The 19,035-nt window shown below is 31.7% G+C and overlaps 1 protein-coding gene across 1 annotated transcript in view; it reads left to right on the top strand.

Annotated features, from left to right (window-relative positions):
- The window catches only part of LOC132722534 (protein unc-79 homolog), a 73,534-nt gene that overhangs the window by 35,522 nt on the left and 18,977 nt on the right, over positions 1–19,035 (top strand). The window contains exons 24-41 of the mRNA XM_060707043.1: positions 1,498–1,699; positions 4,212–4,241; positions 9,192–9,368; positions 10,695–10,808; positions 11,129–11,250; positions 11,801–11,854; positions 12,422–12,504; positions 13,224–13,266; positions 13,529–13,711; positions 14,070–14,217; positions 14,747–14,998; positions 15,601–15,716; positions 16,272–16,396; positions 17,244–17,419; positions 17,649–17,808; positions 18,048–18,157; positions 18,267–18,426; positions 18,687–18,920. Coding sequence (XP_060563026.1) covers positions 1,498–1,699; positions 4,212–4,241; positions 9,192–9,368; positions 10,695–10,808; positions 11,129–11,250; positions 11,801–11,854; positions 12,422–12,504; positions 13,224–13,266; positions 13,529–13,711; positions 14,070–14,217; positions 14,747–14,998; positions 15,601–15,716; positions 16,272–16,396; positions 17,244–17,419; positions 17,649–17,808; positions 18,048–18,157; positions 18,267–18,426; positions 18,687–18,920 — 2,489 coding nt within the window. The remainder of the gene's footprint in view (positions 1–1,497; positions 1,700–4,211; positions 4,242–9,191; positions 9,369–10,694; positions 10,809–11,128; positions 11,251–11,800; positions 11,855–12,421; positions 12,505–13,223; positions 13,267–13,528; positions 13,712–14,069; positions 14,218–14,746; positions 14,999–15,600; positions 15,717–16,271; positions 16,397–17,243; positions 17,420–17,648; positions 17,809–18,047; positions 18,158–18,266; positions 18,427–18,686; positions 18,921–19,035) is intronic.

The following is a 19,035-nucleotide window of genomic DNA, read 5'->3' on the forward strand; positions in this document are numbered from 1 at the left end:
ACTCAAAGAGCTAGAGCTAAGATATTTAGCATCAAACATGTTCTAATAGGTGTCTACCAAGTTTGTTCAAATAAAAGCCCTGGGGTAAAAATTGGCCCCGCCCCGGGGGTCATTGATTTTCCTTATATGTGTATAGCAAAAACTTAAAAAGTCTTCTTTGAAAAAACCCAAATAGCTAGAGTTTAGATATTAAGCATGCAACTTCTTCCAGTAAGTGTCTACAAAGTTTGTTCAAATAAAAGACCTGGGGTCAAAATTGGCCCCGCCCCGGGGGTCATTGATTTTCCTTATATGTGTATAGCATAAACTTAAAATCTTCTTTGAATAAACCCAAATAGCTAGAGTTTAGATATTAAGCATGAAACATCTTCTAGTAAGTGTCTACAAAGTTTGTTCAAATAAAAGCCCTGGGGTCAAAACTGGCCCAGCCCCAGGGGTGTCATTGTTTTTAACTATATGTGTATAGTAAAAACTTAAAAAAATCTTCTTTTAAAAAGCCCAATGAGCTAGAGCTTAGATGTTTAGCATGAAACATCTTCTTATGAGTGTCTACCAAGTTTGTTCAAATAAAAGCCCTGGGGTCAAAATTGGCCACGCCCCAGGGGGTCATTGATTTTCCCTATATGCATATAGTAAAAACTTAAAAAATCTTCTTTTAAAGAACTCAAAGAGCTAGAGCTAAGATATTTAGCATCAAACATGTTCTAATAGGTGTCTACCAAGTTTGTTCAAATAAAGCCCTGGGGTCAAAATTGGCCCCGCCCCGGGGGTCATTGATTTTCCTTATATGTGTATAGCAAAAACTTAAAAAATCTTCTTTGAAAAAACCCAAATAGCTAGAGTTTAGATATTAAGCATGAAACATCGTCTAGTGATGTATACAAAGTTTGTTCAAATAAAAGCCCTGGGGTCAAAATTGGCCCCGCCCCGGGGGTCATTGATTTTCCTTATATGTGTATAGCAAAAACTTAAAATCTTCTTTGAAAAAACCCAAATAGCTAGAGTTTAGATATTAAGCATGAAACATCTTCTAGTAAGTGTCTACAAAGTTTGTTCAAATAAAAGCCCTGGGGTCAAAACTGGCCCCGCCCCAGGGGTGTCATTGTTTTTAACTATATGTGTATAGTAAAAACTTAAAAAAATCTTCTTTTAAAAAGCCCAATGAGCTAGAGCTTAGATGTTTAGCATGAAACATCTTCTTATGGGTGTTGGGGGGCTATATACAGGTGAGCGACCTCAGGGCCATCATGGCCCTCTTGTTTTTTAATGTGGAAAATAACAAAATTAAAACAAAGTGGTATTTTGTCTTCCATAAAAAATACTTATCACATTAACTTTACGAAGGACCAAAAAGCAAAAGGAGTACTGAGGTTAATTTTTAGGTATCTGGTATTTAATAGGCCTGAAATCTCACATCATTGTACAGAATATGATATGTCAGTAGCCATTTATGTTTTTCTGCATTGTGGTGAATTTATTATTATTGTTGTTTTACAGTGTATCTGTCAGTGTCTGGAGTTTCAATTTGATGCTGTAATCAGTGATAGAGCTATGATTCTACACAACATGCATCTCCTCTCCAATATCCTACCAGAACACAATATACTTAGCTGGGAATTCTTCTTGGCTAGATTTGACAGTCTGTCCCTCGAGGCTCAGATTGATCTAGAAAGCACTGGAGACTTGAGCTACCCAACAGGTAAACTTAAACGAACTAGAAAATACAATTTAAAAACGAAATAAAACACTAATTGAGTGTTCCGTACTCAGCTGTTGTAATGCATCAGTCATTTGTAAGCCTAGCTCCACCAGCATCTGGGAATAGTGTGGACTTTTGGGTTAAAGTTTTAAATCCTTGGTAAAAGGTCTTGCTCTGCTGAGATATTCGGTTGGTAAAATCTCTGTTAAGTTATCACCCCCCTCATTGCCCTGTATCTACAGGTGAGGCTATTCTTCACTATTTTTGTGATAAAACAAAATCCCTGCACAGTCATTTTCCCCCACTGTCCCCCACACTTCCCTTGGAGTGAAAGGACTAGGTTTCATTTGACTGAGCATAACTATTCAAACTTATAGTGTAAGTTTTAACAATGTCACAGTGAAAATCATTCTTTAGATTGTTTTACAAGAATGAAGTCTTAACTGTGACAATGATATGAATATTGTTTTTTTTCCATGAATAAACCATTTCATGCAAATTTTAATACTTTAATAATTATGATACCAAGAATAATCAGTTTTGCAGACTGAATTACTTTTGTAATGTGATCTGCAGAAATCAGCTTCTATAAATATGCATTCTCCAAAAAATTATATTATGATACAAAATCTTGACTGTCATGATAAATTGATAAACAAAATTTATTTAATGGATTTTTTTAGGATTTTGTTTATCTACAGATACTATAATGTTTGTATGCTCTCCCAAAGGATTTTTGGGGGCATTTGTAGTTCTTTGTTTGTCCATCAACTGGTCCTTCTGTAACATAGTTACTATTTCTCATAGCACCTTAATTAACTGATATATTACATACATATCATAGATAATTGGTATAACCAAGGTCAAGGTCACTGAAGCTAAAAATATTGTTTCTATTTTTCCATGTGGAGCCTTCAATTATAGGCTGAATTCTGATACACAATTATAAATACCTTGCACTGACCTCTACCTTCAGGAAAGGGTTGAGGTCATTGGAGTTCAGGACAATATTGTCTATGCAAGAAATGAACTTTAACACTTTCCTTCATAGTTTGTCAATGTTCATTACCTGTGTCAAAGTTGTGTCAGGAAGCACCCATCACTATTACTGATATTATTGTCATCAACTGTTTGTATGTTTACATGTATGTTCCATATTTTATAAATATATCAAAGCCCTTTAGTTAGTGACCTGTTCCATGCATAGACCCCTGAATATATATCTATATACATGTTTTTTAGTTTTTGCTTGTAAACATTTCCCTATAATTGCTACATGTATTAACCAGTTTTGTTTCTATACTAACAATTTAACATGAATTAATTGTTAACAGAAGAATGTCTGACCTGCATTCCTGATAATCATTATAGTTGAGTCTAACATATACTGCTAAATTATTTCGGAGTCCATCACAAGGAGCCTTATTTCATGGCACTCTTTCAAGTACTGCTTCATTATCTGGGAGTCCATCACATATTAGACCAACAAGTGTGTACATCACAGTCATAGTTAGAGGGAAGTACATCACAGAGAGTCAGATTATATGGGAGTCCTTCACAAAGTCAGATTGTAAGGAAATCCATTTCAAAGAGTCACATTTTAGGGGAGTCATTCTTTCACATAGAGCCACATTATAGGGGAGTCCATCACTTAGAGTGACATTATAGGGAAGTCCTTTAGATGGAGTCACATTATAGGGGAGTCCATAACTTAGAGTCACATTATAGGGGAGTCCCTCACCTAAAGTCACATTATAGGGGAGTTCATCACTTAAAGTCACATTATAGGGGAGTCCATCACTTAAAGTCACATTATAGGGGAGTCCTTTAGATAGAGTCACAATATAGGGGAGTCTATCACTTAGAGTCACATTATAGGGGAGTCCATCACTAAGAGTCACATTATAGGGGAGTCCATCACTTAGAGTCACATTATAGGGGAGTCCATCACATAGATCCACATTATAGGGGAGTCACATTACAGGGGAGTCTTTTAGATTGAGTCACATAGTAACATTTGATAGGGGAACAAATGGCCATTTTATATTGAAGTCCATCACAAAGAGCCACATTATAGGGGAGTTTATCATATCAGTCACATTGGAGTCTGTCACATATATGTGCCACATTATAGGGGACTGCCTCACACAATGGCACATTTTAGGGGTGTCCAAAGCATAGGGAGTACCTCAGATATAACCACATTATAAGAGGATTCATCAGATGGAGGTACATTATAGAGGGAGTTCATCAAATAGTGCCTCGGTATTTGGAAATCCATCAAATACAGTTAGATTATAAGGGAGTTTATTACATTGAGCCACGTTATAGGATAATCCAAAAGGGAATCCATCACAGCAGAAAGAAAAAATATCATAGGATTTAGTATAAAAGTATAAAAGCTTCATTTTTGGAAATATTACCAAAACATTTTAATTACTCAAGTCACATATGTGATTTAATCATGTAGAATGCAATTGCTTATATGTGTAACTAACATTTACCTTTTCAGAAGAATTGGCTTTGTCCATTAATTTCATAGGTTTGATATGATTTTATCTGTTCTATGTTTATTTGTAAAGTTTTCTTGTGTTGCAATGCACTTTGTACTTGGAGTCCTGTTTTGTATGTAGTTGTTTTTTCCTTGTTTTTTATTCCTCATTGTATTGTGTATATGTTTTATGTTTTGGGTACTAAGAGTAACATGCATTTTATTTTATAATATAAATGCAAGAAAGCATTAGCATTATTTTTATGTAGATAAGACCATCATACTCTACAGATATTTCTTGTTTTCATCTTGCATCATGTGATATCACATAAAGAGCCAATTAACTACTAAAAGAAATATAAAAAAAATTAGATATAGTTCATGTGTTTTTGCATAGAAGGTTTAATGATATTAGGTTTATATACATTTTTATTCATGACTCAGTTCTTCATTTATTGTGCATTTTAGATAAATTATACATTTTTGTTCTTCTGCTTTGTTTAACTATGGATAGGCATGAAAAGCAAACCATGTTAATATATGCTATATCTTTTATATTTAATGATGAGAAAATCTTGCTTGAATAATAATTTTCATTTATTTCTTCACATAGTCATGTTTTTAGAGTATGTTTGACATTATAGGCATGTGGGAACTATAACTCTATGTATTACATTATAATTTGGTGGAAGAATTCTCATATAGCACATTCTATATTGTTTCATATTATAGACTGCTGTCAATTAATTTCTAATTGGCTACTAATGGTCTGGTTTAATTACATGTATTTGAATAAAAATGAATACTCACTTACACTAACTGTTCCAAAATTTAAATGTGAAGTTATTGATAATCAAACAAGTTAGTCATTTAAGTACAGAATACAGTTTAATATAAAAATATAATACAATCAAACTTAGAGACAAACTTTTGAACTTTGCTGATTAGGGTGGTTATATCTTAAATGTTTGTTTATTGATCAATGTATTAAAATGTTGCTGTATATTGTCATGAGTGAAACATGTGGAAGTGATTGTTTTCTAATTATGATAGTGATGATGATTATCTTTTTATATGCCCGAAAGAATTTCAGGCATATTATGTTATACCCCCTGGCGTCCATCCGTCCGTCTGTCCGCACTCACAGGAGAGTAATTATGTGGCTAGAGGGACAATAGGTAACTGTACTTTCTCTTTGATGTCATTCATTCCGTAATGCTTTTATGTGGCTATTTTCTTTTGTGTGGCTAATAAGAACAATAGAGAGAACAATAGAGTAGCCACATAATTACTCTCCTGTTAGAACGTCCGTCCGTTCGTCTGTTAGCAATTTGGTTTCAGGAGCATAACTTAAGTTCCATTTGGCCCACAACATTCAAACTTCATAGGATGATTGTCAATATTGGGTAGAAGACCCCTATTGATTTTGGGGTCACAAGGTCAAAGGTCAAGGTCACTATCACCTTAAAACTGAGAACAGTTTCCCGAGCATAACTTAAGTTCCATTTGGCTGACAGTGTTCAAACTTCATAGGATGATTGTCAATATTGCATAGAAGACCCCTATTGATTTTGGGGTTACAAGGTCAAAGGTCAAGGTCATTATTACTTTTAAACTGAAAACAGTTTCCGGAGCATAACTTAAGTTCCATGTGGCCCACAGTATTCAAACTTCATAGGATGATTGTCCATATTGGGTAGAAGACCCCTATTGATTTTGGGGTCACAAGGTCAAAGGTCAAGGTCACTATCACCTTAAAACTGAAAACAGTTTGCGGAGCATAACTTAAGTGCCATTTGGCCGACAGTGTTCAAACTTCATAGGATGATTGTCCACATTGGGTAGAAGACCCCTATTGATTTTGGGGTCACAAGGTTAAAGGTCAAGCTCATTATTACTTTAAAAATGAAAACAGTTTCTGGAGCATAACTTAAGTTCCATGTGGCCCACAGTATTCAAACTTCAATGGATGATTGTCCATATTGGGTAGAAGACCCCTATAGATTTTTTTGTCACAAGGTCAAAGGTTAAGGTCACTATAACCTTAAAACTGAAAACAGTTTCCGGAACGTAAATTAAGTTCTATTTGGCCCACAGTGTTCAAACTTCATAGAATGATTGTCCATATTGGGTAGGAGACCCTTATTGATTTTGGGGTCACACAGTCAAAGGTCAAGGTCCCTATTACTTTAAAACTGAAAACAGTTTCCAGAGCATAACTTAAGGTCTATTTGTCCCACAATATTCAAACTTCATAGGATGATTGTCCATATTGGGTAGAATACCCCTATTGATTTTGGGGTTACAATGTCAAAGGTCAAGGTCACTATTACTTTAAAACAGAAAACAGTGTCCAGAACATAATTTAATTTCTATTTGGCCCATAGTGTTGAAACTTTATAGGATGATTGTCCATATTGGGTAGAACACCCCTATTGATTTTGGGGTCACAAGGTCAAAGTTCAAGGTAGCTATTACCTCAAAACTAAAAACAGTTTCCAGAGCATAACTGAAGTTCCATTTGGCCCACAATATTCAAACTTTATAGGAGAATTGCTATTTGAAGGAGGTAATACTTTATTTAATTTATGTAATGTCTTACAAATGCTTCATCCTTAGTAAAGAAAAAAAAACACTTTCGGGCATATAATGCTCCGCCTAGCGGTGCTCTTGTTAATTATTTCTATAAACAATGAAAGGAAAAAAAATACTTTTCATGAATAATTATTATTCAAATGCATGTAATAAATGAACTAATGAAAGGAAGTCAACCATGCCATTTGATTTCAAATACAACTTTGTGCAACACTCAATAAATCCCATTTTGTTTCCAATTTGAAAATGTGCAACAAGTAATATAAACCATATTGTTTCTAAAGTATAGTGTATTGTACTGGACAACTAATATTGAAAGTAAATTTTTTGCAGCAAACAATGTCAGCAATTTTGTTTCAAATTTGAACTTTATGCAACATGTAAACTTAAACCATTTTGTTTCCATTGTGAATTTGTGCAACATGCAATTTAAACCATTTTGTTTCCATTGTGAATTTGTGCAACATGCAATTTAAACCAATTTTGTTTCCATTGTGAACTTATGCAACATGCAGTTTAAACCATTTTATTTCCCTTGTGAATTTGTGCAACATTCAAGTTGAGCCATTTTGTTTCCAGTGTGAACTTGTGCAACATGCAATTTGAGCCATTTTGTTTCCATTATGAACTTATGCAACTTGAGCTATTTTGTTTTCATAGTGAACTTGTTTTACATTCAATTCGAGCCATTTTGTTTCCAGTGTGAACTTGTGCAACATGCAATTTGAGCCATTTTGTTTCCATTATGAACTTATGCAACTTGAGTCATTTTGTTTTCATTGTGAACTTGTGTAACATTCAATTTGACCTATTTTGTTTCAATTGTGAACTTGTGCAACATACTATTTAAGCCATTTTGTTTCTATTGTTAACTTGTGAAACTTGCAATTTGAGCCATTTTGTTTCCTTGTGAACTTGTGCAACATACAATTTTAGCCATTTTGTTTCTATTGTTAACTTGTGCAACTTGCAATTTGAGCCATTTTGTTTCCATTGTGAACTTGTGCAACATAGGATTTGAGCCATTTTGTTTCTATTGTCAACTTGTGCAACTTGCAATTTGAGCCATTTTGTTTTCATTGTGAACTTGTGCAACATGCAGTGTAAGGCAATGTATTGCCATTGTGAAATTTTGCAACATGCAATCATTTTGTTTCCAATGTAAATTGTGTGCAGCAATCAATATCTGTCATTTTATTTCCATTACAAACATGTGCAACTGTCAATATCTGCTATTGTGTTAATAAAGAAAACTTCTCCAACAATTAATATCAGTCATATTGTTTCCAAAGTAAATTTGTTCCAAAAAGGTGTGATGTTATTGCCCATGTTAATTTTGGCAACATGAAATATGAGCCATTATAATTCCAGTGCAATGTAAGTTTTTGTGCAATGTCAGCCATTATGTTTCTAATGTAAACTTCAGCTATGAATGTCACTTGTAAATTTTTGTGCAACATGTAATGTCATCTAGTAAGTTCCCAATGTAAACTTACATGGCAATTAATGGAAGTATTTTTTTTTCCAATGTGAATTGCAACAAACAATGAGTAACAACAAATCAACTTTGTTATTCTGTTATCATATACATAATTAAGAATTATAGTCACTAATGGGGGAATTTATGCGAAGATTTTGCAGACATATGCAAGGCATGTCAACCGATGATAAATTAGAGAAATTTATTTCCAGTACTATCATAGTATTATAATAATTAATATTATGTTTGAATATATTTTTTTTGTGGTATAAGGACACTTATACTATTTTTATTTGTAGTTTTTCATCATTGTTGTCATCACATTTTAAACCTCATAGAATATCCTATCATTTTTTTGATGGCATTTTATTTCCAAGTTGTAAATAAATAAATTCATCCGTTTGTTTATAAGGATATGGTAGATAGTTAATGGATCTATTTCATTTGTAATGTTTCATACTCATTTAAATACAAATAACTGAGAGTATAAATCATTAATGTCAGCTGATTTGACTTTTTATACATATTTTGATCTTTTCACATCAAGTAAACGAAGAGTTCAAATCTATGCTTTATAGCTTTGCATTGTATATAGGTATTATTTGAGCTGATGCAAAGTAAATAATATTTTAAGTAATAAACATTTTTGCTATTCTGTATACATGTATATTATGACAAAAACATAGTAAGGTGTTCATACAGAAATATTTGAAATGATAATTTTTACCTTTTTTCTAACAATTTACCAAAACTATGTCTCTGTTTCTTATCAACATCTTATCATTACTTAAGATGCATCTTAAATTTGTCACAGCAAAATGTTAAATATTCTTGGAAAGTTTGTTTTTAATATGCTGGATTAATAGATTTAAATTGTGATTTTGCTAATGAATATTTACTTATTTTATATTCCTGTCGTATTTCAGATTTGACCAGTAGTGATAGGGAGAGTGAGCACTTCTTGAGAAAATTGAATCGTGCAAGATTTGCACTGGCACGGACAGACAGTATACGATCTGTAAGCAAGAGTTTAGGTGGTAAACCTCCGTACCGAAGAGCTGTGTCAGTACCAATACACTTGCTTACAAAGTCTCCCATCAAAGGTTGGTGAAATAGCATATTTTCTCCTATTACATAGTTTGCAAAGATTGATAGCAAGCTAATTCCAGTGTTATAAAGATTTTTTTTAAGCTCAAACTCAGATCTCAGGTGTTTGATTGGTCAGAAACCAGCACAAAATCACTATTGGCCAATGAAAATTCTATGATTGAAGACACAACTCAGGAAAAATTTTGAAAATGCAGGACACAAGAAATTATCAATAAATCAAAGGTTATATTTTTTCTAACTTTTAATTTGAATACTTCAAAGAAGCTTTCAACAGCTTAATAATAGTTTTTAAGTTTTGATGTAAGGTTTTTGTCACTTTAAACAAATGACAGTAGAATTGATGTCTATAATAGGTTCAAATAGGTATAAATGTCTATAATAGTTACCAAATTATTTTACCATTTTTGCATTAAAAAAAGCAAGTGCATATCTTACCTTGGATAATGTAGTTATTGTTATAATTTGTAGATAAAGACAAAGATTAATAAGTTGTTATATATTTGTAGATAAAGACAAAGATAAATAGATTGTTATGTATTTATAGATAAAGACAAGAATAAATCAATTAATATATATTTGTAGATAGCAACAAGGATAAATCAATTGTTACATATTTGTAGATAAAGACAATGATAAATAAGTTGTTATATATTTGTAGATAAATAGATTGTTATATATTTGTAGATAAAGACAAAGAGAAATAGATTGTTATATATTTGTAGAGAAAGAATATTGTTATATGTTTGTAGATAAAGTCAAGGATAAATCAGTTGTTATATGTTTGTAGATAAAGACAAAGATAAACTAGTTGTTATATATTTGTAGATAAAGACAAGGATAAATCAATTGTTATATGTCTGTAGATAAAGACAAGGATAAATCAATTGTTATATATTTGTAGATAAAGACAAGGATAAATCAGTTGTCATATATTTGTAGATAAAGACAATGATAAATCGTTTGTTATATATTTGTAGATAAAAACAAAGATAAATAGATTGTTATATGTTTGTAGATAAAGACAAGGATAAATCAATTGATATATATTTGTAGATAAAGACAAGGATAAATCAATTGTTATATGTTTGTAGATAAAGACAAAGATAAATCATTTGTTATACATTTGTAGATAAAGACAAAGAGAAATGAATTGATATATATTTGTAGATAAAGACAAGGATAAATCAGTTGTTATATATTTGTAGATAAAGACAAAGAGAAATCATTTGCTATGTATTTGTAGATAAAGACAAGGATAAATCAATAGTTATATATTTGTAGATAAAGACAAGGATTAATCAATTGTTATATATTTGTAGATAAAGACAAGGATAAATCTTGTATCAGACAGCAGTCAGCACCTCAGTTTAGATTAAACCGACAAGGAACATCAAAGTTTAATCTTGGAAATCTGACTAATTCAGTGTTCCAAGGTAAGGGTAATAGGGTATCACATTTGGTGTCTTTTATTTCTATGTAATTAATTTGTCGCGTTATGATATAGGCCAAACTTCAGACTAGTCTTATGCTTGAATTTTTCATTTATCACTTTCTTACAAATAGTTAGTGTCAATAATTGATGACATGTTGTACATATAGTTTAAAATTCAATTATTTTGATCCAAGATTTGTTGTGATCAAATAAATAATTTACTAACAAGAATACAACTTTTTATATTGCTGGATTTGTATTGTTTGTGATACATACAAGACTGAGCATTGTTACAGTGTTTTTGTATGCTATTGTTTACAGGTGGATACTTGAAGGAGTTTACAGATGAGGAGAGTAATTTTGCTGCACTATTACAGCGTGCCATGGACCTAGAGGGTGTTGATAGGGAGACTGTACATCAATTAGTGGCTCTATTAATGAAGGTAATATATTAATTGATGATCAGCAGAAATAATAAAATAATTACATATTTTAGTGAATTTATTTATGTATGTTTCATCCTGTCATTAAAATGTTAGATTATTTGATTCAATGCATTGATAATCAATGTTAAGCTACAATTTGATTCATGATTTATAACAATCATTTCTAATTCAATAATCAATATAGTACAGTTTTATGATACAGTACTGTACTAAAGATTTTATAATGTATGTAAAATATACCAGTTATATCATTTAATATATTTACAAAGTATTTGATATCACAACATGAATTCATTATCAATAGAAGAATATGATTTCATTATAAAATCTTAACTTTCTAATAGAATCTTTTTCCCTGAATTCTGATAGAATTATTACTGGATAGCTTCCTAACATGATAGAGTCCTAAGTGCCTTGTGGGATCCAAACCTATAGCATTGAAATATCAAGTAGTTAGTAATAGGAGATATTAACTACTAGTCCATGAAGATGTCCCCCTTCATTATCTTGTGTTAATATAGATGGTATTATTGTATTATATTTTCAGTATATGATCAAATGTGAGCAGGAGATAATCTCCGATGAGGATCAGAAAGCAGAGGTCTGATACACTTTATATGCAGTTTTTATAATTCTTTAAGCATTTTTTTTACAGTTGTTTTAGAACTTCCTACATTTTTTTATGTAGTTTTTATACAATTTTCATTTCCATACAATTTTTATATGCTTTTTATACAGTTTTTATACCATTTTCATAAAAGTTTTTATACAATTTTCATATAATTTTTATATGCTTGTTTATACAGTGTTTATACAATTTTCATTTCCATACAATTTGTATATGCTTGTTTATACAGTGTTTATACATTTTTCATTTCCATACAATTTTATATGCTTTTTATACAGTGTTTATACAATTTACATTTTCATACAATTTTTATACAATTTTCATTTTTTTTTTTTTACAGTTTTTTATAAAAAATTTATACAGTCTTAGTACAATTTGTTTTGAATCCTACTCTATATATTAATGACCTAAAAGTTTGATACAAAGCTGGTGTGGCAGCATGACCAACATTTCAGACATGAATCTAGGGATTTTTAAGTTTATTGCATGCTTTTATTTATTATAAATATACGTCTGATAATGTTTTCTAATCTATTGTAGAACATAGTGCTGAGACATCTAAATGTGTTGCTAGGCTACAACCAGTCAGAAAAGTCTTTTAGTGTACCACCCTACAAACTCAGGTTAGTATAGGCTTATTTTTACACTCCTTAAATTTTCCCCCGCACCTTTCTGATGGGTTCTTTGATAACTATATTTACTGACCATATTTGACCTTTGACGGTCCTCTTACTTTCGGGTGAAGTTTGGGGGTCAAGGACACCAATGCTAAAAATAGAACTTTTATATTCCTTCATATTTTATATTGAAATAGATTGACAAAATACAGTAAGAGAGCATCCATCACCTCTCAGTAAATATTTTATTTGAATGATAATGCTTAATGGGAAATTTAATATATATATGTAGCAACCTTCTGGTTAGATCAATAAGTAGAGCTATGAACTGTGAATCGGGTGCGTGGGGTTCAATTCCCTGATAGTGATGGTCACCTTTAGTGTAATTGAACATGAAATCCTTTCTGCAGTCATTGACACTGTACCTCTACTCTGGCATGTATAAAATTTACCAGTTTCTTAACTAGTACTGGTTTACTGCTTGACAGCTTGCACAGGAATGATGTGTAGGCTGAACTATGCCCTGGTAAATTCAGTGAGGCTCACTGCCGTGATCGGGAGGGTGAACTACCAACACCTCCATACATATGCCTTAGCTAGTCATTAAACCATCATTTTCTTAATGATTGTTAAAGACTTTTTCAAGACATCTTAAAACTTGTACTAGTATTAATTTTTTTAGATCTGTAATGTTTATGTATATGTTAGTATTATTTTACTTTCAGAACATCAGCTGTGTTCAATTCCTACCTGAGTGGAACACCTTTTGTAAGTACATGACTGTAATCTTTACTTTCAAAATGTACTGAAGTCTTATTCAAACTACTTTTTATGAGTATATGTCAAAAGAGCTGTAGATATCAGTTCTTTTAAAACTGAAGGAAGAAATTTCTCATTAAAATGTATTTTTATAGATAGTTAAAAATATTGTAATTTGATTTCAAAGACAAAACTTATAGACATTTAAAAATGCTGTTTTGATATAATGATACTATTCATTTTTATAAGACTTTTGTTGTGCATATTTCAGGTCTTGGATAGAAATTTTGAGCTTGGAAACAAGATTCTGCCTATAACATTACTACTGCTACAGTATGGACCTTCCCCACAGAGATATGCGAGTGATTATCAACCTCCTAACTATACACTGTGGTATCTGGAACCTCATACCAGGATATCATGGTTACATACATTACTTGTTATATTGTACAAGGTACGTTCAATATGTGAAGTCTTTCAATACATACACAAAGCATATGAATGCTGCATTCCATCTTTAAGTTAACTTTATGTTTGATTGTATGAATATCAGTTTTGTTTACCATTTGTTTAAATTGTACAAATTTTATGTAGTTGTATAGAAATACTCTCGCCTCTCTGTCCATAAGTTTGTCAGAAATTGTGTACTGATCATTACTTTGTCATTAATTTTCTTTTAAATTTAGCACAAATGATAACCATCAAAGACCATGTGTTGTGTTGAAGATCCAAGGCCTTTAGCTCCAAGGCCAAGGACACATGGCATAATTTGATATATATTTATAAGGCTGTTATATGTCTATATATTACAGTATCAGATCAGCACATCACCAGTATCAGCTATTGTACAGACATTAGTAAGAATTGTAGTGAACACAATAGAAGCCCAGCATCATCATTGTAAGATCCTACCTGATGATGTCATGCCTCCTGCTAGTCCTAACATGCCCAGGAGTAAAGGTATATCCTTGTAATACATGAATAGTCTATTCTCTCAGACAATGACTCAGAAGAATTGGTATTTACTGAGAAAGTTGATCAGGAAAGTCATACTTTTAAGAATAACATATTGGCACCTTATACCAATTGTCATGTTCACAAAAAATAGGTTAAAATTGGCATAAAAAAGTTAAACAAGAAAAAAACTAAACATGCTCGAATTCTTTAAATCAGATTTTAAAATATTTTAACTATAAAATTGTTTTTACTAGTTGTTTGAAGTTAAAGACATAGTACTTTCATATAGCAGTAAATTTTATGCATGTTGATTTTAAATTCACTTAGCCTTTCAGTTTTGTAATGCATAGAACTTATGTTAAAACCTGCATTTATCTTAATTTCTTAGTGAAAACAAGAAAACTTATCACATAAATGTGGTTGGAAGTGTGCAAATTATATTTTTTTCCTAAAATTTGTTATTCACTTTTAATAATACAAAAACTAGTTGTGGAAAATTGATTTTTAAAGCAATCAGAAATATTTCTAACAGATTCAGCAAAGATCAGTGTAAATGATCTTGAGAACATTCTTGAGACAGAAACCCCGCCCCAGAGTCCCTCCCCAACAGCTGTTAACGAAGATGTATTTATAGAGATGGTGCGAGACACCGGTACGACCACCGTAAAGTACCACAAGTCTGGTACAACCAAAGACGACACTAGCAAAGAGGGGTCCTCATCTACAGACAAAGAATCTTCAAAGATTGGAAGTAGGAAAATATCACCAATATCTTTACAGCATGGTATTATATTTGCATGACACTTAGATACAGTTAGAAACTTTTAAGGGCAAATTTTGAATTAGATTTTTAAATTAATGTGTATAATGTAAAGAATCAAGACACATTCTCCTTGTTTTAATTTTAATGTATCTTCATCAGAAATGAAAATCAAAGTTAATGATTAATTTATTTATGTTCATTTCTGAACAAAAATTAGTTTGGTATATGTTATATTTTATGAAAGAAAATTGGAGGGATCATCACAACACTTTTGTAAGTCAATAAATACACATATTATGACTTAATTTACACATCTTTGTGATTCAAAGTTGCTATTAACTTTTGGGGAGGAAAATTGAAAAAAAATAGTGGTAGCCTGTTGTGGTTAAGGTGTCTGACTCTGAACCCAGGGATCATAGGTTAGTGATTGCTGGCTGGTTCTATATCTACTTCAACCACAACCATGTATTACACCAGTACTGGTTAGTTCCAGGAAGCACACTTTAAAGTGATTAATATTAGTTACAAGATCTTCTTTCAAATTTAAGCTTAACTTAAATATGTTTAATCCAATTAAGTCTTAGAAATGTACAGCTTTTAGATTTTGAACACTACATTTTTAGTATCAGAAACACCGATTAGAAAGACAAAACAGCGTAAAGAACACCCGCCTCGTAAACTTGTACACTACCTGGAGAATGAGACAGAAGATTCTTCTGACCAACATAGTGAAACACAGGTACGTGCTGGGTGTAGAGTATGAAAACGTGTTTGTTTAATGATTCTTTATACATGTACACAATTTTCAATTACATTTTGTGTCACCTCTAATTTGATTAAAATTTCTTCATTCTTGTACAGTAACACATAAAGAAGGAAGCTAATAACGCTAATTAAGCACTCATGTAAATACATATACATGTACATGTAGGTCTTTGTTAAATTGATAAAGTGATATCTCATAGGTCACAGACTATGATTGATTGTTTGTTTCTAAGTTAGTTGTAAAGCATTACATTAGATTAACTATATTTTTATAATATTTAGGTAAAGGAATGGCACATGTTATTTATAATGGTATTTAGTGCTTTCTTTGGTATATACATGTATGCATTTGTATGATGAACATGTCTTGCTTCTGACTTGGATATCAAAATACTGAAAGAGAGGAGCCAACATTATAGAATCTTATCAGATTAAGCAGTCTAGTTTCTATCTATTCTTTTTGGTATAAAATTTCTATTATTATGTCTGCTAGTGTTAAAGTGATTAAAGAAATGATTGTGTACTATAGGGGGCTACTGGAGGAAAGCCTAAAAAACCATTGACAGTAGAGAAGAAGATGGTTCAACAATTAGAGGAGTTTGACCTACATGCGGATAATAAACCAGGGGCTGGGGTTGTAAAGACAGCTCTTAGGTAAGTATATTAGAAATTGAGGATACAAGTAAAGTCTTCATGGCTGTGATGGTCTTATCTGAGTAAATGCCTGAATAAATCTGTTGGTAGGTTTTTAAAAATCGAAAGAAAGTTATAACTGATTGAGAATCTTATAAATGAAAAAAGAATAAGCTATCTTTATAGTAAAATATTTACAAAACAAGATTTAGGTATTATGTGATAATTAAAAGTTAATGACATTCAAGTTTAACATCCAGAAGTGTAGTTGTTTTGGAAAATATGTGTAACATGCTTTATGAGTACTAACAATTACAGAAATTTTAAAATTGAGAGATTTTTTTAACATAAAGATTAGTAAATTAACATAACATTATATTAAAAGATATATTGCCACCAGGTTTTTACAAATAATAAAGGATAAGTTTAAATATACTTGCACAAAATTAATGAAAGTCATTTTCCATAAAACTATAATAAAAGTGAAAGGAAATTTATTAAATACATGTAAGTTATTAATATTTTAAAATAGGTATTTATATTAGTTATATTATGTTTCATGAACAACATAAATGCATTTGAGCCGCGTCACAACAAAACCAATTTAGTGCGTTTGCGACCAGCATGGATCTAGACCAGCCTGTGCATCCCCGCAGTCTGAACAGGATCTATGCTGTTCGCTATCAGTTTCTCTACTTTTAATAGGGTTTGTAAGTGAACAGCATGGATCCTGATCAGACTGCGCGGATGCGCAGGCTGGTCTGGATCCATACTGGTCGCAAACCCATTATGTTGGTTTTGTCATGACACGGCTCATAAATGTTACATCAAAGAAAGAAAAACAACATTGACAGTTTTACTATTTTAGACATGTGAGTAGCCATGAACCTGACATGTTGAGTAGTAAAGAAGGAACCAGTATATCTGAGACCAGTAAAGATGGACTGATGTCCGAGGATCCGGAAAGTGCCGAGGAAAGTGAGAAAACACAGACTACATCTGATGCCGATTCTCCTGGTGGATCCAGGAAAAATTCTGTCAAAGGTATATACTGCATCTACCTTTTAAAATGTATAAAGCAATATATGGCTGTCTGTATAATTGTCACAATGTATGTTAATATTTTGATAAAAGAGGAAAGTAAATAAATGGGGAAAAAAATTATTTTTGAAAATTTATGTTGAAGTAGATAACACATTTGAGAAGTCATTTCTTGGTATATAAGAAATTGCTGTTGGAAATTTTAAAAAATAGTTCTGTTTTTTTTTTTCAGAATCAAGAAAGTCTACAAGCCCAAGAAGTAAAGGTGGGATAAAACCAAACTTCAGACAGAGGAAATCTAGAAAGACAGGATTATCTACTATAGAGTTACAGAAGAAATTTCCTGAGTTGGCCTCTGATAGTCCCGATACTGACAAATCTTCTAGATCTGAGTAAGTCATTAGTTATTTTAAACATGAAGTTCTTGTAAAATTGTTGAAGAAAATGACAAAGAAAGGTAACCAATTGGAATTTATTTCTCCACATTCTATAAACATCACTTACACTTCTAAGTCTTGGCTTGTTAAAAAAGATAATATCAGTTTCCAAAATCATCACTATATTTATATTACATTTATATCATTCTAATTTATAACTGATTAAATTTTCATTTTAAAATATAATTTAACAGAAATAGGAAAATGCGGAAAAGCGACCTTCTTGCTAAACCACCAGCAAAGAAACCTGTACCAAAAACCGTCACAGTGAGAATGCTATGGTTGAAAGATAGAAAATGCCGACGTTGTGAAAAACGCGAAATATTGTATCCGCGAACATTTCTAGGAATACAGTATAAGAAATTGCTGTTGGAAATTTTAAGAAATAGTTCTGTTTTTTTTTTTTTTTTCAGAATCAAGAAAGTCTACAAGCCCAAGAAGTAAAGGAGGGATAAAACCAAACTTCAGACAGAGGAAATCTAGAAAGACAGGATTATCTACTATAGAGTTACAGAAGAAATTTCCTGAGTTGGCCTCTGATAGTCCAGATACTGATAAATCTTCTAGATCTGAGTAAGTCATTAGTTATTTTAAACATGAAGTTCTGTAAAATTGTTGCAGAAAAAGACAAAGAAAGGTAACCAATTGGAATTTATTTCTACACATTCTATAAACATCATACGTTTGGTTTTTGGAATGTTTTCACTTACACTTCTAAGTCTTGGCTTGTTAAAAAGATAATATCAGTTTCCAAAATCATCACTTTATTATCATTTAATCATTCTGATTTTAAAAATGAGTAAACATTTTTTTTTTCAAATATAATTTAACAGAAATAGGAAAATGCGGAAGAGTGACCTTCTAGCTAAACCACCAGCAAAGAAACCAGTACCAAACCGTCACAGTGAGAATGCGATGGTTGAAAGATGCCAGGATTGTAACGCTATACTAGAGCAGTATGATGATGAGATCATAGGTCTGAGTGTCGTCGTCCTGGCAACCTACATCCATAGAGAACCATCTCTAGCCACGCCTATGCTGCTAGAGAGCTTAATTGCTGTGTCAAGGTCAGTGCTTTCCCTTTTAATTTTATTGAAATATTACAATTGTTTTATAGCAATTGTAGCGTTATGAAAGATGGAGAATACTAGTGTTGAATCTTACATACTTGTTAAATACATT

This window comes from Ruditapes philippinarum, unplaced genomic scaffold (assembly GCF_026571515.1).
Source record: "Ruditapes philippinarum isolate M1 unplaced genomic scaffold, ASM2657151v2 ctg3132_1_1_1_1, whole genome shotgun sequence".
Lineage (NCBI taxonomy): Eukaryota > Metazoa > Mollusca > Bivalvia > Venerida > Veneridae > Ruditapes > Ruditapes philippinarum.